The sequence below is a fragment of the Pomacea canaliculata genome, linkage group LG9 (assembly GCF_003073045.1).
Source record: "Pomacea canaliculata isolate SZHN2017 linkage group LG9, ASM307304v1, whole genome shotgun sequence".
Classification (NCBI taxonomy): domain Eukaryota; kingdom Metazoa; phylum Mollusca; class Gastropoda; order Architaenioglossa; family Ampullariidae; genus Pomacea; species Pomacea canaliculata.
In genome coordinates, this window is record NC_037598.1 from 22,037,440 (window position 1) to 22,061,500 (window position 24,061).

A 24,061-nucleotide genomic window follows, 5' to 3' on the forward strand; every position below is an offset into this window, starting at 1 on the left:
TGCACTGGAGATAACAGCGAGACTCAAAAATAAACGAACCAATCATCTTTACGATCAGCAGTGCCTCGATATGGTGGACCAATCAGCGTTACATTCACACCTGAGTCTTCATGTGATGGTTTTAACTCATGGATTCCAAGCGAGGGGGGAGGGAGGAATAAGAGAACAACAATGTATTTGATAGAAAGAAGAATAAGCACGCGCGCCCTCAGATAATACGATGAATTTGTGACATACTTGAAAAACATCATTGTGATGGCAGGATGCTTTACCCTTACTCTCCCTCACCCCTCTCTACTTCGTCGTGAAGTACCCGGTGATTTACACATCTGACCGTGTTAGAGGGATGCGTATAGTGTGTGTTTCTCATGCCACAGTGATGGAACGATCGAGCTTCCTTTCATCTTTTTTAGAGAACGAAAGTTTCTCTGTAAACACTTACCTCAAGTCATTCTTACTTCAAAGGCGACTTCAAAGAATGCCGCCGTTTGTTGTTGTTGCTTTTTTTAGGGGAAGGTCCTATATCATCCCTCCTCCACTATCATTCTTCCTCCGAAACCTTCTCTTACATCCTCTATTTTGTTCCTTCAGTTCCTCTTGTGAAGTGGTGTGGGGAGAGGTAATAAAAAGGAATCGCGATGATATAATCAGTATTTGTCTCCTGCTCGTAAGGTGAATTACAAGGTGCATGGACTAGAGATGTAGACCACATTTTAGCAGGTAGGTGTTGGTTTGCTGTGTATCTCTTAACAAGTGGTCAGAGTGTCCTGGGGCTGCAGACAACACACCTTGCGAGACGAAAAATGCATGGAATGGACAAAGTTTATTGGCGGTGAAGGGGTGAGTGAGGAGGCAGAGGGTTAAACATCACGAGACAGCTTCGTCCTAAACAGGAGCAAGAAATCCAGATGAAAGAAGAACCACAAACAGTGAGGAGTCCATGTTATTGCTTTCAATGAATATTTTTTGGCGTAGTTTGGGATTTACAGTTCTTAGTGCGTTTGTATTGTGTTTCGTAGAACACCCACAGACAGAGTTAGGTGGAGGGGTAGTGTTCAAAGAAAACAGGGTAGAGGTAGGTTAAAGGTAAAAATCTCACCCTTTCCTCCAACCTGTTTGGTTTATGACTTCGCTAGGGAGGGAAATGTTGAAAACCACACCTTTACTCGGGGCCAATTTTTTTGTGAGCTCTCTCTCTCCCACAGCAAGGAGGGAGATGGCACTGCATGTGACAACCCCTGTCCACAAACCCTTACTCGAATTACTGTCACAAATTTAGAATTAAATGCAGAAAAAACTCCCTCTTCCTCACATCTCTCCATCCCCTGATGGCACGCAACTCCTAATTCCAGATAATGCAGACTAAAAGTTACGAGTGATCCACTGGCTGAACCCATCTAAATGTATTAAAATTAATTAAAAGAAACATTCAAAAGCCAGGTACACGTGTGTGATAAGGTCGGTGAGGTTAGTGTGTGTGTTGTCTTGCCAATTACGCTGAAGTCGAAGTATGTATACGTTTTTCACACCATGTATTTAAAGTCCAGTTAAGAGTAACCTCGGCACTTCGTTTATTTTGAGTAAATACACAAGAAATCAGTGTTATAGCTTGTAATGTTTGGTATCGTCGCCACGTCTGTAACCACTGCGCCATCGTGACACAGACTATGACGAGTTCCGTTACCTCCCAAGCTCCTCCAAGGGAGGTGGAGGTGGGAAGGAGGGCAAACAGCTAATCAAAGGCCTTTTCAAACACCTGACTGAGCATGGGTGGGAGGGTTCTGTCAGTGAACCTTGGTTGTCGGTCAGGTCATGTTTGAACACGTGACAGGTCTGTACATACCTGGGTGACACACCACATCCCAAAATAAAGTAGCCTGGGGACAGCTTGCGGGACGTGCGCTTACATAAACCTCACTTATATAAACTTGTGGAAAAGTTGAGACTGTGTCCGATGAATCACCGTCTTGTTATAAACTTCAAGCACCTGTGTGCCGATGTCAGTGCGCGAAGGCACGAGACACAGGAAGAGGGCTGAGTGCTGCCATGAAATGCACGAAATAACCCTGTTAACAACAGTAAAGAACTGTAAGGGAAGGATGGACAAAACAAGCGTATGAGAAGAATATGAAATAAGCAGGAATCAACTGTTCCTACTTCTTTACGAATCTATAAATAGTACGAATCTAAAAATAGAAAAAGGTACATCCAGTAGAATTTTGAGATACAAATTTTTTTGCACATGATTACACAGGCTATATATACATAATCTGATAGTATATTTCTGCGAAAAGGAGAGGTAAAAGTAACAAAAAGTAAATAAAGTCTTGGTTTAATAATAATAACGGAATTTGTAAAGCGCATTTTCGCCAGGTAGAGGCGCTGCACACAAAGTCCTACAAATGAACTGTCAGATACCTGGCTACTTGTTTGTAACGTGTGTTTATAACATATTTATGTTTTATCTATTAAGTTTTAATCATCGATGAGAAAAGCCTGTTAGGCAAAACTCTGTGAGGCGATAGGCTGGTGAGTTTCGTGACGTCACTGGTCATCTAGCGGTCGCCGACCTGATAACAAGCGGGACAACTTCACATGACCGAAGCTCCGCAGCCACATCCTGTACAGACTGCTGGCGGCAAACGTGTATGTCATAAACACACATATAAACTATCAACCGCAGTTGTGTCTGTTACTTTATCTGTCCGAGAAACTTTCGAAAAGATGGAAAGAAAGATTTAAGTGAACATTAAAGGTAAAGTTTCTATTTTTGTCATGATTGGTGGGTGGGGTTGGTGGGGTGTAGGGACAGAAATGCACTACCCTGATGCAAAGATAAACTTGTTTTTATCCCCTCACATGGGAATGATCCTGGTTAAGTCCAGGTAAGTAAGATGTCTCACCTGTGTGACGATAACTCTCACAGGTGAGAAGAGGCAGAGGCTGGTAGGGGACGAAGCTGGGATTTACCTCAGTAAGACAGGTGAAAGACGAGAACCAAAGTCACCCACAGGTTTAGAAGAGAAGGGAATGTCATCTACATCTACTCCGTCACCTAACTGCGTAGGGGCGCCATCTGAAGTACAGGGGGAGACAACCGTCCACACGCTGTTCATTGCGTTCCGAGATGATGCCTCATTATTCCCCACCAGGGGGCTGCTGAGGACATCAGGGGTCGCCGCACTGTCGAGCACGGACTGTGTTCTTAGTTGTAGCTAGCGCTGACGTGGCGACCTCTAGCGGCAACGACGGCGTTCGGAGGAGCGGCGACGACGGTTTTGCGCAGGTGATCGGTTTGGGGGGAGCTCGGAGGGAAGACAACTAGCAAGGTCAGAGGGTTTCGCTGTGCAGGACGGGATATTGTAAGATAAATAAATATAAGTTGTAAATAATTTGTTTGTGTTAGTCAACCTGCTTTAAAATCCTAATGACAATCAATAACCGCTGTCTGTGCAGTTAACCCTAACCACTTCGTGTATTTCTGTCAGTTACAGGTCTGTTATGCAGTTGTATCTGTTAAACTAACCCTGAAAACAAACTAAAATAATTTTTTTTCTCAAAATGTCGCGCAGCTTTGAATTAAGAAAAAAGTTCATTAAAAATTAATTTGTTTCTTTTCTGTGCTTTATTGAATCTTCCTAAACTAAGATGTACTATAAAGTCGTGGGTTTTTTTTAGATGTTGTTATTATTATAACGAGGTCTCAAAACTACTTTGACAACTATATGCTCATGTAGGTTTGCGTTACCAAACAGGTTTATATCCTTGCTTTGACCTGGAGTTTTGTTGAAAACAAACCGGTCCGCTAGTTGTAGGTCAGAGTTGAAATTGTTCTCTAACCTTTACTAATAATGTGTCTTTCAGAAGCTATAATCTTCATTAGCTGACTTTTGTTTAGCTTGACAGAGTAATAAAAAGAGTCTGTCAAACATACCGAAGTTTTGGTTGGTTAGGTATAAAAAATGTTTTTCCATCTTGAGGCGATTTCGTATCGTGGGAAAAAAGATCGGAGAAATCTGGGGTACCATGAGAAATACCCGATGGTCAGCCCTACAAGTAGGTGTCATGTACAGTGTCCCGAGACGAGATTCGAACCCGGGACTATTATTTTCTTTAACAGATAATGTACAAACATTGTTAAACAGTACGAGCTTTAAAAATATGTATTTTTTTTGGCGTAAGATGAAAATGAGGGAACGGAATTGATAAGATCGAGGCTAAAATCGTTTTAAATATTGTAAACTTAATTTTATATATTTACTTGTTACAGCAGATGATTACGCCTCATCGGCAACCAGTTTGCTTTGATGGTTTTCTTTACACAGACAGGAATTTATCACGGGTGTTCTAGAATTAAGATTTACGATGACTGATTATAATTACATCCGTGGAGCATATTATTAGTTTAAAGTAACCGGAATGGTTACAAAAAATACTGTCGGGATTTTAACCACTCGGCTAAACCATCTTATCAAGATCTTTCACTGGTTAAAGATATAACAACGAAGCCATCGCCAATCACCGCTAACATTGTTTTCTTGGGTTCATAGGTCACGCAGGAGGTGGCCTTTAGGGTCTTGTTTACCTCTTCGTTCCATGTAATCAGCCTGGTGCAATGTCCTAACATGTTTACCTCTGTTTGTTTTAGAGTCTGTGCTTCGCTGTATTTCAGTTGACCAGCTGACTAAATTGTGTGATGATCATGACAGTCGAGTTTTCTTGTAACTTTGAAAAAATGTGTTTCCTTATGGCATTCAATGTGCGGAGGATCATAGGCAATAATTTAATGTTAATTGATGGCTGTTTAGTTTGGAGTCAGCTATCTCGCGCAGTCTTCATATTCTCGGTGACGATAGATAGAACGACCGATAGATAATTTCTTAAAATTGTTGAGACTCGAGCCCGATATTTGTACAAGAAATCGTAACAAAGTTTTCTAACATGACTTCTAAACCCGTAACTTGGTAATGACTCGGTAATCAGAAGGTTGGGATGGGGGTGTTTGATGGAGATGGAGGGGGAGAGGGGAGCGAGGGAGAGAAGAGCGAGGTCGAGTTGACTCCGTGACATTCACAACTCACAGTCGTCAGTAATTGCGTCACCGACCTTCACTTGGGTCATGGGGAATCGGGTCAAGGGTCAGCTTTGAGAAGTAACACCCCGCGGGTGCTTGGGTAAGACAGAACTGCTGGCTGTACCCCGCCAAGTACTGACGTCACGGCACGTGAACAGAGTTTATACTCGCATTTCTCTCCTTTCTCTCTCTCGCTGATCTCGCGTGAAGCTTGAAACCAGTTCACGATCACAGCTGTGCAAGTTTGGGATTGATACGCCCAACATCCCCTTTGCACGCTTGGGCGGAGACAACTCAGTAGTTCCGGAAGTAGGGGGGTGAGTGGGGAAGAGCTGTGAGCATGTGTAGGCGCAAACCTCGGCTCGAGTCGTTGATGACAGGTTCAGGACAAGCTGACATCTCAGGGATGGTTCTTTAACGTTCGTTCACAGGTAGAAGGATCGTTTCACACCAAAAAATGGAATTTTCATCATTTCAAGGTTAGCGGCGTGTGTCGGGGTTCCCGGAAGTGTCACGTGATCTTTGACAGCGAATCGTCAGACACGGAGTGACGTATACACGGAAGGAGTGACGTATTTGGTGACATTGTCATCAACCAGTGTTTTAAGGACAGAGTTGCCATCAGTTTAATTCGCTACTTCTGCCATCGAAGCACATCATCTCGCGAGACAGCAGAGAAACTTCTGGAAGATGTGCTTCGAACGACGACCAGGGTTTCTCAGATTATTTCTGAAAAGCAAGAAGAACACCGGAGTCAAATATGCGCCTCCCCGGGAAAAGCAGGTAAGTGTCACGGTCTTTTCGTGCCTTTGCATGCTTGTCTGTGATTTAGAGAGGTATTTACTTTTATTCTCTCATCCTCAGCCATAAAATTATAACCTCTTTCAGTCTCGAGATGTTTCATAAATCTGAGCTACCGCGAGTAGTAAACAAAGTCCCGTCTATCGTGATATAAGGCCCTACACTTACAGCCGAGGAATACTGTCTAATGATATATGGTGATACTTTCAGTGAAGATGAACCTCACTTTGATGACTGAAACTGTTGTTATGACAACAGACTTGGAGGAGGTGTGTGTGTGTGATGGAGGAGGGGAGTATTTTAGAGGCATTGTTGTGTGTCTAGTAAAAGTGAACTCCGAGATTGAATTAACATGAAGATAACATTATCCTGTCCACTGTTATTGTTACTTACTTAGCTAGCATCTACGGATGAGTAATTGAATGTTTTACGCTTGTTTATCTGCATTGTTTATCTGTGTTGTTTATCTGTCTCCTGCTGTCTATACATCTCTGTGGATGAGCGCTCGCACACTCAAACACACTCACACACGAGATATATATATATATCATAAAAATGTACAACTTATGAAATCTGTTGGACATGAATACTCAGTGGTTTTGCACTTCTATACTTACTTTTCTTGCTCCGCCGCGTACTCGCAGGTCATGAAGTGCATGATTGCACATAACGTGCCTCTTGACCCGCTAACCTCCGACCGACACGAGTAACCATGGAAACTACACGCCTTATCCTTTTTCCTGTTCGTTTCCTTCCACCGATCTTTGCCGGGAGCATGTCTGCTGACAGCGGGGGTCACCCCAGGGTGTGACTCTGAAAAAAAAAGTGGGGGAAGTGATGCATGACTAAGTAGTGGGGAGTGTTTGCCGTTGTTGTACTCGTTGGACTGTGTCACGTGGGCCATTACACCGGTTAGAATGCAGACTACAAACTTCTGGCACAAAACGACCATCAGACCTGTGAACAAACAAACAAGCACGTGTATGACTAGTTTACGGATCTGAAACAAGTGGACAGACCCTGGCTGACTGCTTGAAGGCGACAAGCCGCCATCTTAGAACTCCCAGTGTGTTACTGTCTCAGTGTTTAAAAGCCTTGCCTCCGTATTTTCGTTTTCTTTTTTAAATTAACAGTTCTATACACTCATAAAGTTGAATACTTTTTTTGTTTTTCTCCAACTCCTGTGATTTCAAAGTGAGAAGGTAGGTGTCAATCGGTTCATGTTCCATATTGGTTTTAAGCAAGTTTGGTTACAAGATGCACCCGGGGTCTGTCTGAGTTTCGGCGCAAGAGTCCATCTTTATACAAGTGTACGTGTAGCTGCCTCTGAATAAATACACCACGAGCACTGCTAACCAGCCTGCAGTTGCCTCTTTGTTATTTACATACCACCGAGCAGCGAAAAGTTGGGGGATCGCGGAGTGTTTACACTGGGGGAGCCGCTCAGAACCTCAGGCGTGACCTCGACTGAAACAGTTCGTCCTATTTAGTCCTCCATGGCAAGTCGTATGGGACAACCATCAGGTCATAACTTTAAAAACTTAAGTTGGTGGTTACAGGACGAGCCATGCAATTTTAGCCTTCTATAATTATTACTCTGTTTTTTAATTGGTATCTGCAGTTTAATGAGTCCCTTTGAAGTCCCTGGTCCCTGGGAAGTTACCTGTCCATTCACGGTGATATCTTGGTGGGTTCACATCGCTCTGTCGCAGTCAATCACAGGTGTGAGACAGAGAGAGAATCAGCAACATCAAGCCAGGTCCTTTGACAAGACACATTGACCTCTTCGTCCTATGACCTCTTACCCCCGAGCCCCATGTGTCAATCCAGGGCTGAAGGGAGACTCGCGACCGCAGCTTGGCACGTGAAAGAGATTCCCGTGTAAACTGCTCAAGAATACCTTCCAACAGTTTTTCTTCTTCATTTTCCTCCTCATCCTGCCTGACGCCCCCTTCCCGATCAAGTTTCACCAGTTGCGTCCCCTGTTTCCCGGGCTACACGTCATCACGGCAGGTAGGGACTTGAGGTGCTATTACGCAGCGAAAAGGGGGTTCGAAACCTGGGTGGGCGCGGCTGCCTCGAAAGATAATTTGCTGAAAATGAGAGAGGCTGGGGTTAGGGGTGTAGAGAGGTTTATGTCACTTGGTGTTACGTTTCCCTGCAAGTGACGCAGATCCTCAAAGGTCCAGCAATGTCACCTCTGCTTGTGGCTCTGTCTCCATCGTTAGATTTTCTGTTGAAGGATATAAGATAATCTAGATGGCAGTTGTGAAAATGAGACGTTTATACGATTTGTAGTGCTTAATGAGAAGATTTTTAGTCGCCACCTTAAGGGACAAAGACTTGAAAGAAGTATTATATTGGTTAATTATATTGGTTAATTGCTTCTGACCCTTATTCAACATTGTTGCAAAATTATTCTCTTTTGATACAATGACATGTCAATAAATGTAGTTAAATAAGACTGTATGACTCCATAATATTGCTTGTCTGTACTGGCATACATCGGACAAGTTTGATACACAACATTTGAACTGCTCTAGCCTACTGATTAGAGAACATCTACAACCGGAGTTGTCCCACCATCAGTTCTATACCCGTGTATCCACTCCACCCACGTGTTAAACGAGTTCCTGACCCCGTAGTTACAGACTGAGTGGTAGGAAGGGAAATGAGTGTCCCCCCAGAAAAGGGTGGGAGCGTCTTTAACACCTCCCTTCCCTCTACCCCTTTCAACCAAGCAAAAAAATTAAGCCGCTTGGATATGTGTTTGTTTTAACTTTTCAAAAGATGAAGACATATAATGACCTTATTCTGAATTTTCAAATATTTATCTTTTAGGTCTTCGTGACAAATATTTGGTTAATTCCAACAATGTTAATGTGATTTTATAGCATCTCTACCAGTTCCCAAGCGGTTTACAAACCACCACCACCACAACAACAAAATCAACAAAACAACAAAATCGATCAGCAAAACTCGAGAAGATACAAACCAACATGAAGAATACAATGCTGACAAGCATCCTAGTGTTCGCGAAATAAGCGACTCCTATAAACAATTATTTGTCCAGTTATAAGAAAACTGCATAATCCACAAAACATAATAAATCTCTTTCATGCTACTTTTATGTGCGAACCGCTCTTTTCTTCTTTTCCCCTCCCTCCGTCTCTTCCTCCCTCTTACCAAGCTCGCTGTTAGGGAGGGTCTGCATGTGGGGAACTTTGCGAACTCCGTTTTCTGGACAGAGTCTCTAACGAGGGCGAAGTTGGGGAAGGTGACAGGGGATGCAGCCATCGCTGCTCGTTTCCTCACCGGGCCTCAAAGTGATTTTGATTCGTCGGGAAATTTTGACAGGTTTCGTCTTCCCCTTCCTTCCATTGTTGTTTGTCAGGCCGCCATTCACAGGGTCTGCTACTCTTTCTCTACCGTCTCCGTCCCCTTGTTTCTCATTCGGCTCCTGGTGTGTGACCCGAAGTGGCAAACAAGTTCGGTTTTGTCTGCTTGAGAACGTTTGGTGGTGACTTTCGCGATTTTCTTTAACAAATCGAGTTTGATGAGCAAAGACGACGCAGGGTCTCGTCTTCAATCCGAGAGGAAAATGGATGACACTGGGTTTTGGCAACAACGGGTGCATGGAGAATAGGAGTAGTTTTCATCGTTCCCTCGGTTAGTTCTGGAGGTACTGAAGAAGAAAGTTTTGAGCATTGAGGCAGGGTCAGTCCGTGCGACCAAAAAGTAGTTCAGTGTTACTTGTGGATTCGAACGTGGAAGTGATACGGATGCTGCTTGTATGAGAGACCTGCACGTGATGGTAGAAGAAGAAAGTCTGCGTGCGACCGAGTATCAAGAAGAAAAAAATAGGTCATCTCAGGTAGAAATAATGCGAGTTTAGCTCGATAGATCAAGAGGTGGATATCCAAAACAATTTTCTGTTGTCAAAATGTGAATAGGAAAATAGTGGGTGCTTCTGTGTGGTTGCCGACAACATGTATGTAACAGAAATCAAACACAAATACTTTTCTCGGGAGAGTTCTGAGTTTGCAAGTCCTCCCACGGGGAGTTTGAGAATCTTCCTGTGAACCAAATCCCGTCAGCATCATTTCTCGCCAGGAGTGAGGTCAAGACCAGGGGTCATGTCTACTGCACCAACAGTGGCGCTGTCGATGACGTTCGCCTTGTCGCCAACGTCTCCTGTGACGATGGATGACGCGGCGATAAACAACAGACATCGCGTTCGGCGCTCACCACCACCACCATCACCATCACCACAACAACCACTCTATCCTCCGGAGGTCTCCATCGCTGCCGCCGCTGCCAGAACTGAGTCAGTTATCGTCTCTCCACTTCCCTCGCTCCCCTCCCGTCCTTCACAGGTCCACGTCTCATGCAGCGGCGTCTTCCCCGCGAGTGGTCGTGGTCCCCAGGTCGCCAACTCCTCCCCCGCTCCGCCGGTCGTCGGAGCTCACGATGTCCGCGAGAAACGGCGAGACAATGCTGTTATCGCCAGCAGCCCTGTCCCTCGCTCCTTATCCTCCGCCGTCCAACTTGTCCTCCAAACCCCCGCATGCGCCGTCTGTGCGTCGCTCCGCATCGCACGTGTCAGCGTCCTCTCCACGGGTCGTCGTCGTCGTATCCCGATCACCCTCCCCGAACTTGGGTTCGATCACAGCCTACAACCACCCGGCGAGATTCCGGCGCGGCCAGGCCGTTGCCACGTCGACGTCATCGCCGCCTGCATCGGCACCCGTAGTGACGTCATCCCGGGAAGACCCGACGAACTCCGAAAACGGACAGGAGGGATCCTTCCCAGCATCTCCCTCGTGGCCTCGGAGGGCTTCGGAACCGCACGTGGAACGACCGCTGTCCACACCCAGGACCCTGCTGTCGAGGTCGCTGAGTGCAGAATCCTCATCACCTGTAGCAGGAGGCCACAACTCAACTCGTCAGTCCTCAGTTTCGGTCGTCACGACGACGGGAGAGACGAAATTTTTCTCTCTCTCCTCATCGCCGTCTTCGTCCGAAGCCCCTACCCGTCATTGTCTGTGATTCAGCAGCTGTTATCTTTCTTTCACCTCAACCCCCCCTTCATTTTTGGAGAGGTTAGTTGTTGATCTCGAGAGGCAGGTGGAAATGTTTACACCTGAAGCGAGGCCTTTATTTTTATAGCTAAGTGTAGTTGCGGGTCATAGTTAAAATGTAAATAAATGAGAAGAAAAATGAGACGGAGACTTGTGACAATTGATATTTTTAATGTCTTTAGTCTCCTGACTTACTTGATTGACTATTGTCTTACCTTTGCGAGCTGTGACAGGTGTGTCTTTATTTTAATTAACCTCTCCATTTCTAGTTTTATGTGAAAGCTTATTCAGTCTTCCGGTTGTATAGTTATTGTCCCAACCTTTCTCTGACGGGAGAAGGAGGGTTAAAGTGGAGGATGCTGTTTATTGCGTTTGTTGTTACCTGTTCCGAGTGTGTGGGTTAACTGTGACATGGGCTGAGCTCCGAGTTGGTAATGTTTACAAACTGCTTGCTGCATGTTGACAACCAGAGGCACGTGACGTGTGAGTTTGCGTACGATCGTTGTTTTGTCGTCGATGTCATCTGTTTTATCGTCACTCAATGAAGCAGAGGCTGTGGGTACGGACACAGACCTTGGCTACCCGTATTCCGCTGACAATTTGTGACCAAGGCGATTGATTAACTAACGACCTGGCTGATCACTTTACGAATATAATTATGGTTCCATTGCCAGCAGTAAATACTCACACGGGTGGATCTCTTTGTTTGTTTACTTTTGTCTCTTTCACCTGTGATTTGAATTTTTTAGCGCAACGACATACCTTCTGTGACAAGATATTTTACTAGAGTGGGTAGTAGCCTGAGTTTATTCTTCAGATACAACCTGAATTTATTTCTTGGTCTCAACTTAAAACTTGAGCGTTAGCAATCATTACACGTGATAATCTTCGGTGTGACACACACACATCATCATCATTATCGATGATGACAAAACGATGATTATTGCGATAACAGGGAAGAGGGTGGCGTTGTTGAAGCAATGGTGGTGTTGACCGACTGATGTAATTGCAGAATCAGATGAGCAAGAAAGAGATTTTGGCCAAGTATCGGGTTCACATCTTCGTGGTCGCCATCTTCATCATCAGCGTGCTGTTCATCTCCCTGGGCTGGTTCTACCGAGACAAGACCGAGCAGGAGGACTCGGCCCGCCAGAAGATATTCCTCGACCCCAGGAAGCGGATACTGACCCTGTCTGATGGTCATGATGAGGTACATCCTTGGTGTCTGACTGGACACCTCACACTTTGAATGATCTGTGTATGACTGCTTATGTCTGTGTGTATGTTTGCGTGAATTTTTATTTGTATGTTTATGTCTTACAGCTGTGGGTGTAACTATGTAATCGCAGTTCTAGGTGTAATGACAGCTGCCGTTGTCTCGCTCTGTGTGCAGGTCAGTGTCTTGCTGGGTCAGGACATCCCGCAGTGGCAGCTGCCCATGCACTGTCAGCTGGTGGAGGAAGACAACCCCAACTCCAAAGAATGTTTGTGGAAAAACAACGCCGTGGTGCGGGTCAACTTCTTCCAGGAGCGAGTCGATGGAGGGACGGACACAGTGGGATGCTACAATGTATCCTGGGAAACCCTGAGATCCTCCGTGTAGGTGGCCAGTTGTTTGTTCTTCTTCTAAACTTAGCTTCAGATACAACAGTGGTGGAAGTGTAATAGTCGCAGTAGAGGTAGCTGTTGATTGTTGATGTCGTTGTCGCCGCTGTTCTTAAGTCTTGTAATTTTTACAGCAGATGTCCTCTCAGATTGTTCTGTTCTTCCTCCATTAAAAACTCTCCAACGATTCCATGTCTGTCACACTCGCTCACTCACTATCTCACACTCAGCTACTAACCCGTCTACTGACCACCTGACTAACTCTAACACCAACTGACCAGTCATGTCCAGTCAAAGACATCCGTCTCTACCCAACAGTGTTCCTTACGACTGCTTCAACCTGGGCACCGCCGAGTGGTACGGGCCGTCCAACCAGTCAGACGGCACGTGGCCCGTACAGGGAAACTTCTCCTACGTGCCCACCCCGTACCGAATGGGCAACAACGGCGTCTTCAGCAACGTCTTTCAACCGTACTGGCTGTCTTCCACAGGGGTGAGTACGTGACGTCACAGACAAATACGGCGATTGCTGCTGGTAGTGACGTGTTCTGCATACGGGGTAGCTGGCTGTGACAGTGATGGACGTGGATGAACTCTTCACCTCTGTCTTGCTATAAAAACGATTTGTATCGTTGAATACATTGGGTAAGTAGTTGTGCACATAATTAAGTACCCGTTTGGGTTTTCCAGGTGGGTCTGCTGCTCAATGCTGACGAGCCAATCACCTTACAATGGAATACTTCGCGGCCCGGTTACCTGTGTGTTGTGTCTAACTACACTGGGCCTCTCTACGGACAAACATATCAAAGCAGGCTGCCCTTCCTTAACTACACCATCTGTAACGGTCAAGATATTAACCAGGTAAGCCAGGTACCCTGTTGAGTAACTCGTAATCCATCGACAAGCCTAGTCAGGGTAAGAAAAGACGAAACGGGTAGGTGTTAAACTGGTTAGTGGCTCGTCCGTTTGTGTGTGAGTGTGAGTAAGATATTTATTAAGAGCCTTCAGAGAGAAAGACAAACCGACAAGAGAAAAGAAAGACACACAGATAGTTTTGTGAAGGGTGCAACTTGAAAATAAAGAGCAGACGACCTGCTGAATGTTTCAGACTCACCGAGTAATGAAAACGCTCGTACGTGGAGCGACACCTGTCGACCTCATTCCGAGGGAGGTTATATTGAACCCCATATGGTCAGCTAAGGAGTTAGCCGGCACGGAGCGTTATAACGAGACCCACATTCAAGACTTCGTCACCAAACTGAAGGTAAAACATCGTCCGTTGGACATTTGTGTCAGCAGGACAACACTTTCGTCCTTTATTGTGTTTACAATTCTATATCAGGTCAATAAAAGTCGAAGAATGTAGAAGTTTTTGACAAGGCAAACATTATTGTTAATGTTTCCACTTAACATCAACGATTACGAATTTCATTGTTTCAGTTTTAAGTGATTGATATTGCACGAGGGGAGGTAACCCTTTCATTAAGGCTGTATCAGGGGCTGTGGAATAGGTATCTGATATCGTAGAGGGGTGGCAGACCCAAGGCCGCAAGGGGGAAGAGTTGGTCTTCACCCAAAGCTGATTACCCTACACCAAGACTGACTTCCATTCGACCGTATCACGGGAAGATCACGGGAGTACCTGTAATTTTTTATTGTTGCAGACGAATGGCATGAACTGCAGCTTGCTGGTGATGGACGGGGACTGGCAAGATAAGCACGGCGACTTGACCTTTGACCCTGCTCGCTTCGCAAACTTGGCTAACCTGACGGAGTTACTTCAGACTGCGTGCAGCCTCTCTCTGGAGGTCACCCCTTACTTTGACTACCGCTCCGTGGAAAACTTCCACACGGTGGTGGAGAACTTCTTCGTGCGGGACGACGGTGGACGGGTGCCGGGCCTGACCCGCTACCGCCAGACAAGGCCGGCGCCATGGTGGACGTCACGCGACCGGAAGCACGCACGTGGTTCGGCAACTCCATGAAACCGGTGCTGGACTTGGTCAAGCCTCGGAGCTTGAGGCTGGCCTACGGTCAGGATGGATGGCTGCCTTACCGCCCAACCTTCTCCGACCCGACCCTATCGCTGCAAGGGTTCAAGCAGCTGGTGGGAGACTCGCTGTTTGACCCCAAGAGGGTTCTGATCCAAGACCATGCGGTCCTATCCAAGCGCAGCCCGGGGCTGGTGGCGGTCATGACTGACGTGGTGCGGAAGGACAACCGGCTGTGTCTGGACAACGCCATCCAAAAGGCCCTGACGCTTGGCATGCTGGGATATCCATATGTCCTGGCGGATGGATTGTCCGAGCACCTGACCGACTCTCCCCGATCTTTTCATCCGCTGGATGCAGATGGCGGCTTTCTTCCCAGCATTTAAGTTTTCCTGGGCTCCCTGGTCGCAGTCAGAGGACGCTCTGAACCAGGCCAAGAACCTCAGTCTCCTGCACTCCACCCTCGTGATGAGCACCATTCAGTCTGAGAAAGTCGCCAGGGACGTGGGGGCCGGCCTGCCCATCCTGCGGCCTGCCTGGTGGCTGGACCCAGCAAACCAGACTGTCCACGCCATGGGTTTGAAAGACGAGTTTCTAGTGGGAGACGAACTACTTGTCGCACCCATTCTGTGCGAAGGGGTGACAGTGCGGGACATATACGTCCCTCCTGGGGTCTGGGGAGACCGGTTGAAAAACAACATCCTCGTGCAAGGCCCAAAAATTTTGTACAACTATCGAATAGAACTGAACGAAGTCGCTTATTTTGTTCGAATGAAAGTGTACAATGGAAAGGAGCGTTAAACTTCAGCTGTTGTTGTTGTTATTATTATTTGTTCATGACGTCTTTTCGTTTTCGACTGTGCAGAAATGTTTATGTTAGGACATTTCGACAAAGGTTCGACCAAGAAAGTCGAAATACGATCAGACTGCTGTGCCACTGAAAAGACTGGTTTTGAAGCAAAAATTGTTGAAAAAGACAGACTTGTGGTTCATAGCTCACAGAACCGTGTATACGTTCCGGTGAACTGTCGAGTCTTAATGGGTTCTATTACACTTAACAAGCAAAAGAATAATTTTTTTTTTTTTTTAACAATGATGCATTTACTATCTGCTTTTAATGCAATTTTTTTTTATTAGAAATTATCATGTTGAGATAAAATATTTGAATGAGAAGTAGAATTAGTAGATTATAATTGCGCCGAGGACAAATTGAAACTTGAAAATCTTGACGCGCACCGTCGCCAGTAGAGTATGTAAATACTTCTTACCTGCTCAGGAACCAAAGGGACCACAAGGAATCGCATGCTAGGACCAGGTGTGAAATCACAACGAGGTAGAAGCACTTTCCCGTTTAAACCAGCTCGCAATGACAGGCTAAGTAGCCAGCAATTGTTCTTAGTATGAATGACCCAAACATTGAGAATATTGAAAAATAGTTTTTAGATGTCTAGACATTATCATATTTTAGGCGGATTTTTTTTTTTTTTTTTTTTTTTTTTTTTTTTTCTCAAGTGGATAACGTATTTGTTGTGAAAATGCAGTCCGATCGTGTTTGATATGATTACTTTTCGAGTTTGTTAGAACAGGTCTTGTCACGATGAGAGCCAATTAAAGAAAGATTTACACTTTTACAGGATTTTCATGAAAATTTTACCCAAAACGAAATAAAGCACCGATACTACACACACCGTAGTATCCTCGGTTTCTGTTTAAAATTTAATCAGACTTAAAACGAGATGGAGAGGTAAGTGAGAATGAGATGTATGTCGGATGCATACTTTGTCTCATGCAACGATTTCAGCTGAAATGGTTCAGAGTTCAAAATCTGAGTGAGAAAGCTGAGAAAACGGGAAAGTTCTTAGAAATGATTTCAGAGTTTACTCAAACAAGAAGACAATCTGATCCAAGGAAAGAACCAGAACAAGACTAAATTCTGTGGATTGTTGCCACCTGTAGGAAAGCTACGTAGTCTGCCTGGATGTTTTTTCAGTTTCCGAATCTTTTGCCCCACTGTGAAAAATTGCAATCACGAGTACTTTAATCTCGACTAAACACTCGTTCAAGAGTTTATTTTTTAACGAATCTGATAGCATAACTGCAAGAAACTGTTAAATATTTTCTTTGAACTGCGAGAACAAAAAACAGTTTTGATTAGGATTTAAAAAAAAAGATATTTAAAATATTTCAACAGGATTGTAAAAAGAATTACTCCAAAATTGCAAAAAATGTAAAAAAAAAAATGTCAACATGAATACATGATCCCAAGTAAAAATATTTTTTTATGAATAATAAAAGGACCACAAAACATTTGCATATAGAATGTATGTTGGTGTATGTTGTAAACTTGTTTCCTACGAAAAAAGATAATTTTGTTTAGTATTTCTTTCTACGCTGAGAAACAATGAGAAGGATAGTGTGTTGATTATCGTGGACAAAGCTTATGTAAATAGTTAATTTTTATTCCTCTTTTTCTTTCTTTCTTTTTATCTTTCTAACTTGTCTTTTTTATTTCCTTTTAACTTTGTTTTGTTGTGTTCCGCTGTGTAACGAGGGTCTTTTGTTGAGATCAGTGTCCTGAGGCAACAGCCAGTCGTGGAGGGGGGGCGTCTTTCGTCAAAAGTATGAAAGTATTTCTTATGTATTGTTCTCTTTCTATATATATGGGATCTTGCAAGCATATCACAGTGAAATTTGGTATAATCCCCGAAACCTTAAAACAATTGCGTGTAATTGAGGAAAGGATAGATGACAGTGTGACTGAGGAAGGGTCAGACGATGTATGCGATCTTGTATCGGTTGCTCATCGTTCATTTTTTTAAATATTTGTCACGTGATGTGAATTTGAATCAAACACTGTTTTGAATTTTCTGACACTTGTATTCCTTTTGGCATGGAATCACAAAAGAACTCTCTTTTTTCTCTTTCTATTTCATACACCCTCCCTCAAAAGTGTTCCCCTCTCTGCTGTATCTATTACTCACTCACACACACAAACACACCAACACCAGCTTGATAGGAGCTGTGGTCAGAATGCAGTAAAACAAAATTCTTTTTGTAGGGAAGGACCTCAGATTGAAATGGCAGATATCCGTATGACATTCAAGCAGATCATGTTTCTTGTTCATCGAATTGTTTTATTTTTAAGTTGCAGGTGCACCCTTAAAATGATGATTGTGAATGTGAAAGAATATGTACAAAAATGAGTTTATGCTTATACTGAGACTCCAGACAAATATTTTGTCAAGGTTGTTTTTGTTACCGGTTTTGATGTATCGTTAAGAAGCTGATGAACATATTCTTTATTATACTGAACCAGTCTTCCATGATGCTGATGTTAAATTAATGAAACAGTAACATCCATCGGGACAGACCTTGATATATCAAAAATGAATAAGCATAAATTAATAAAAATGTCTGCTGATGTCACGCTAAAGGTTTCATTCAAATGTTTATTTAAAGAAGGAATAATAAGCTGTGTGTGATGAAATAAAGAAAGGTATCAAGTGCATAGAACAGTTTAGCTCGAAATCTTAATCAGTCTTGTCTTAATTTGTCTTTGGCATAAAAACCCTTCAGCACACTAAGACAAAAGATTGTTACATACTCACACGTGTACAGTGTGTGCAAGAAGACATGTTCATAGCAAAGTCAGATGAGAAGCAAGATACAAATCATTGTCATTGCAAGAATAAGAAAATTATCCGAGTTTAGAAGGATGCTGTGTACGTTTTGATGTATTAAACATTCTTCAAAGCAGGTGCCCGACTAAAACAAACACTCGACAACGAAATAAAAGCGATGAAAAAAGCACATTGCTGTTTGTTTGTTGTTGTCATCAGATACTCTTCTGACCGCCTTTATGGACTTAAAAAGAATCAGGAAAAAAATAACAATAGTTAACTTCCTTGTCCACCACATCGCTATTCAGTTCTTTAAAAACTTCCTTCATTCGTTCTTTTTAGTTTTATTGTTTGTTGTCTTACCTGGCGACACACTACTCCACTAACCATAGCCGATAAAGGCCTCATTCGAGTATTAATTTTTCCCCTTTTTCGGAAGCAAAACATGACTAGAGTAAAAGTCTTCTTCAGGTCTAAGAAAGTGTGGTCATAGCAAACAAGAAACAAAAAGAAAAAAAAACAAACAAACCCGAAAGATAACACGACATTTTTAAAAAGTAAAGAAAGGAAGGAAATACGGACTGACACACAAAATAAAGACACTGATGGTGTGTTGCTGTTCCAGAAAGTATTTTTAAACTGTGCTACTACTTCATGTCTGACTCTAAGGGACCTCCCACAGGATCAGTCTTTCAAAGACTTGGAGAGGGCGGACATGACTGGCATCATACAGCAGGCAACGGCTCGCATGTCTGTGAAAACGAACACGCTAGCTTCATCATCTCGCTGTGGATACTTCTGTTTCTCAAAAACACACAAATATTATCTGTGTGCGCGCGTGAGTGTATTTATTTACTTTCTTTACTTTTCAAAATTATTATCAATGAGTCATGAAATAAGTTGTTCATGATTCAAGGGAGATAAGCCATCACTAGTCTCATCAACGTTAGCTCTTGTTACCTCCCTTTCTCATTCTTCCTCTTGCGCGTTGCTCCGGGGACATGAACTCGCTCTCGGCCTTGGTTTTAACTCAAGATGATGGAGTCGTTTCGCAAAGAAAGTTTCACCATAGTTGTAGTTTCTGTATTTCTTACTACATCAGTTGCACTACATACATTCTATATTAAGGAAATAAAATTGTAAGTCTCCTGTCCGTGCCTTTTTGTCAGATTTGTGAGTGCGCGAATGGCTCCGGCTGGGGTTGGACAAAAGCCAAGATCACGATTTCTTCATTCAGGAAGGTCATGGAGTATAATGTATATCCTTCGCATGATCATTGTTTACCTCCATTCTCTAAGTTTTGTTTTGATAGCCAAAAGCTGTGAGGAGGTTTTCTCCTTTGTGATGTAATGATTCTCCATATTTGGTGTTGACAGGATAATGGTGTATGACTAGTATGTGTGTGTGTGAGAGTATATTCACAAATGCTGCTTTTTGAACTGCATGTCTATGTATGTTCCTAAAGAATTTGAGAATAACTGGTTTTCACATTACTTATTACTGGATTGCAGCTGTTTTAAAACACCTTATCCGCCTGGGTGTATCCCCACTCAGTGCGGTGAGAGTACCGCCAGAGTGGCCGAGTGACCACAAGACATCGGCCCACGGTCACAGTGTATGTTGCCGTACTCCAGACTTCTACCAATCACAGTGCACAGCTACGCTAGCTTATGTCCAATGTGGCGACTCGCTTTGTGGCCTGTTGCCATTCAGTCGATGCTGCATAGACCTTGTCATTTTTGTTTGGCATAGTCGTGTTCATGTTTTACTGTAATTTTGTGTAGGTGGACACGTGGTAAACACAAATTTTGTAAACAAATATTCAGCGATCCTTAAACGTTGAAGTCGAACTTCCGGTTTCACATTCACGATATCGGGATTGTTTATATTTCTCCTTTCTCTTGTCATAGGAATTCGCTATTATAGGCATCTTATCTATATAATAAGTCGAGTAAATAGATCTTAATAAAATCACGTCCACCATCCCCCTCTTCCCAAAAAAAAAACAAACAACAACAACAACCAAAACAAATGCACGGTTCATAACAACATTGCGTCGTCTGCTGTAAACTGAGGCAGCGAACGATATATATTATACCTGCTTAAATGCTCTTTCAAAGAACCTTTCGAAACGTGTTTAATCATAAGTGCAAATATTTTTCTCCGTCAGCTGTAGTTCAATAGCATACATAAATTCAGAAAATAGATCTTAATGAAATTACTTAAATACTTGGGTCAGTAACTATGGAATAAAAACTGCGTGGGTCACACAGAAACAGTACGGAATAATTACTTCAGGCGTTTTCTTATGTTACTTATTGAGTCCTATTGGGATTATCTTATTTTAACGCAATTTTTTAAATATCAGCTTGAATTCACTAGCATACCATAATACATTATAATTATTGGGTTGTGGCGCAGATAAAACTTTTTAATCTGCTGTACAACAAGGGCTGTAACTCTTAGAAGGCTTGTTATGGCGCCAGTATTTTATTTATATATATTGATTTTGGAAGGCGAATAAAATGGAAGCGAAGAAAGCAAATGTACGTAAATATAAACTGTTTTCAAAAAGCTGCTAGGGCAGTTAGGGGTTCTAAAAGTCAACACATGTAAGCCACATAAATCACGTTTGAGGGACTGCAATGATGGTAGAGACAATTTAATGCATCCAATACAATAAGTAAGCCTTATATAAGCAAATCTGGCCACTTGTACGGCTCCAAGAGGGTATATGCTTCATTCGTAATTAGTGAGCTATCAGACAGTTACATTGGCTTTGCAAGATCTCTACAATGAGGAAGTCAGTGTTGTCAAAACAAGATAACCTGGACACCAACTGCCAATTCAGATAGCAGTGCTGACAGAATCACATTGTGAAGGTGTATAATTCCTTTGGTAATTGCCTTATGTAGATTTCAATATTAATAGGACTGTATAAACAACCAAAACAAAGAGAAATAGCCATTGATTTACATAAAATCCTTGCTTTTTAAATTTTTTTCAGATGCAAAACCCAAGAGCAATAAATATATATTTTGGGGTCATCTAGTAATGGTTGTTAGAAGGCAATCATTTTGCAAGCTGATGATGATGCATACAGACTTAAACTGTGCATTACATGTTCATGCAGTTCTTTTATATGCAGCACACATTCTCTCTGATAAAAATTTAGCATGCTTTCGCAATTCCAACAGACAGAAACAGCCTCAAATATGACAAATAAAAATACACATATGACCAGTAATCATACCCCTTAATGGGATCATTTAGCACCACGTCAGCAGTAAACCTGATTGTGAACAATGTGATAACAAAAGTGTGCAAGGCCTGTACCATTTTTTTCTTAGCATATTCTAAGTACATACGTAATAGATATATATTTCACTTTTTCATCATAAATTCCCCTGCTCCGCTTAAATTCACCTTTTGTGCAAGGACTGTCAGGGAAATAAAGCTACTAATGTTGTCATAAACATAACAGAATGTCTGAAAATGACAACACCATAACTGTACATATAATCATGCAATATTGAATGTCATTGTATTGTTTACCAGTAAGTTGAAATCTCAAACACAATTGGGGTATTGATTTTGTGCAACCACCCACTGTTAACGTGCATGTAACCAGCAGTATATGGTGTTGATATCGACCAGATGGCCTCCCAAAAATTAAATAAAAATTATTATTATCACACACACACACACACAGAGTACAGCAATAATTGAAAACAATACCAGAAACCGATGTATAAAAATTACATTTTTCTTCAAAGCTGGTCATTCGGAAAGGTTCCATGGCAAGTAATTATACACAGTCATGCCTGTGTGAAAGTAAGATTTGTTTGGACACAACTAAACTGACAGGCAACTTCTTATGTAATCCTTTACCATTCATAGTAACAAAAAGGATCTGCTTGTGTCTACATGTGTCAAAATGATCTCATATGTAAACATTTTGATATCACTTTCAAGGATGTTATAATTTTATAACTACATGCTTTAAATACATTGTTAAATCTTTTAGAAGAAGATTAAGTATACTGATAGCCATACAATATTTGAACTGTTATGACAATGGGATCATGCAGATAATACTAACAAACTGACAATCTCTTTAAAAATGCACACAAATGATTTTATTTTCAAATGAAGCGAGTAATCCTGATTAAGTATAGTTGCAAGTAGGTGCTTTAATCATCTCTGCTACTTGTGTTCAATGATACATGCATTATTCTCAATTGCTCTTATTATTCTCAACTGTTTTTACTTAGAGTGGGAAACAGAATATGAAAATAAGGATGTTTTAATGCTGTCCTTAGATTCTGCTCTGTACACACTTAACTTGTAGACTGTTGTGATACTGATTAATGCATAAAACATTAACAGAGTACTCAGAGCTACAGAATAAATAAAAATGAAGTTAAACTTGATACAATATGTGACTTATTTTATTGAAGAGATTACCTGTGCTAGGTAAAAATATTTGCAATGTGGTTTTCTTATTATTTGTTCACAAAAATACATTGTGATCTGTTTCAATACATTTCTTTGTGTAAAAGAACACTGAGAAAAAAAAAGTAATTACCTAGGCCATACTTTTCTAATTGATGCTAATTTCCTTCCTTAGAAAAGAGGTATTTATGAGTTTTTGTACATGCACCGAGGCTGTCATAAATAGTCAAAGTATGAATAATATAAATGTGTTACAATATCACAGTATGGACTGCAAGAAATTCAAGCTGTTTGCACACTTTTCACTGGACGTTTGCACTTTTATGCTCTATTAAGGTGGCAAAAACAATGGGCAACTGTGATACTCGCCCCCAACAATGAAAAAAGGACATTAACAGTTGATAAAACCCCTTTTTCCAAAGATATATCATTGCTTCTATTAGTAATAAAAGAGTAACTTTAAGAAGAAATGTATTTTGAGGCAATTCTTGTAACTTATCTGAGTCATGCAGCTACGTGAACATGTTTTCACTTTTTTCAGACAGGAAAACTGCTTTATCTGGTTACAATGAAAAATACCATGGATAAAATATTATGCATAGATGCATAATATTATTATGAAGGCATTTGTAAAAAACAATATCCAGTTTATCAGAACTTTTCTTAAGATATTCAACAGTAATAATGAAGGTGAAATTGCACAGATTAACATAACTCTGTATTCACTGTGGTAATGTCAGAGCTTTGGGTACTGGACATTTTTCCAGGAGTGACCATCCTTTAGCTGCACCAAAGAAGAACAAAACTTTTTTCTGATAGACTTAGCTAAATTGTAAAGCTCAATGCCTGCTTCTACCATCAAGTCCATCCTATACGAAGTATCATGTAAGACACAGTCTAGTGCCTCACAGTCACCATCATGAACATATGCACACAACGCATATGTGGATGAAATCAGGACTATGAGAAAAAAAAGTATCAGAACAGGTCCATGACAGTTACTGTCCGGAAACGGATGGTCAGCGCGACAATGATCTTTAGCTTTGCAGTCTACTTTTTAGCATTTAATTTATTCATCCCTTCACTGGTATCAAATGGCGCCCTGTCAAGCTTCTCCTCCAGAACTGGTTGTCGAGGGAGGGTGGACAGGTGGATATAGATGCATCGACTCACCAGGCTCATTTCTGAGGTCTGCCTTGATCAGCTGCATGTCAGTTTTGCATGGTATGGCAAGTCTGTTATACCCAGCCAGTATTTTTCTGTCTACCCTACCCGATCAGTTTTGACCACCGTCCATGGAAGGACGATATCAAAGTATGACGTCGTACCGGTAACACCGCCGAACCAGACCGGTTGACATCGCTTTGTTGTTCTGAGAAAAGATTGTTGGGTTACCACTAAAAGTGTTGAAAATGAGGCACGCGTCTTAGTCTC

General features: G+C 42.3%; 1 protein-coding gene across 12 annotated transcripts in view; it reads left to right on the forward strand.

Annotated features, from left to right (window-relative positions):
• LOC112572749 (myogenesis-regulating glycosidase-like) overlaps positions 1-18,361 on the forward strand; it is a 104,350-nt gene extending 85,989 nt beyond the window's left edge. For 3 of the 12 annotated variants that reach the window (XM_025252598.1, XM_025252600.1, XM_025252601.1), the window contains exons 2-8: positions 5,506-5,857; positions 11,969-12,166; positions 12,350-12,555; positions 12,880-13,054; positions 13,252-13,422; positions 13,670-13,825; positions 14,226-18,361. In XM_025252598.1, coding sequence (XP_025108383.1) covers positions 5,765-5,857; positions 11,969-12,166; positions 12,350-12,555; positions 12,880-13,054; positions 13,252-13,422; positions 13,670-13,825; positions 14,226-14,546 — 1,320 coding nt within the window. In that variant the 5' untranslated portion in view covers positions 5,506-5,764 and the 3' untranslated portion in view covers positions 14,547-18,361. Of the gene's footprint in view, positions 1-2,796; positions 3,330-4,397; positions 5,858-9,054; positions 10,978-11,968; positions 12,167-12,349; positions 12,556-12,879; positions 13,055-13,251; positions 13,423-13,669; positions 13,826-14,225 lie in introns of those variants that run through there. The other 9 variants (XM_025252604.1, XM_025252605.1, XM_025252595.1 and 6 more) reach the window with 7 other exon arrangements.
• The last annotated feature ends 5,700 nt before the right edge of the window (positions 18,362-24,061 follow it).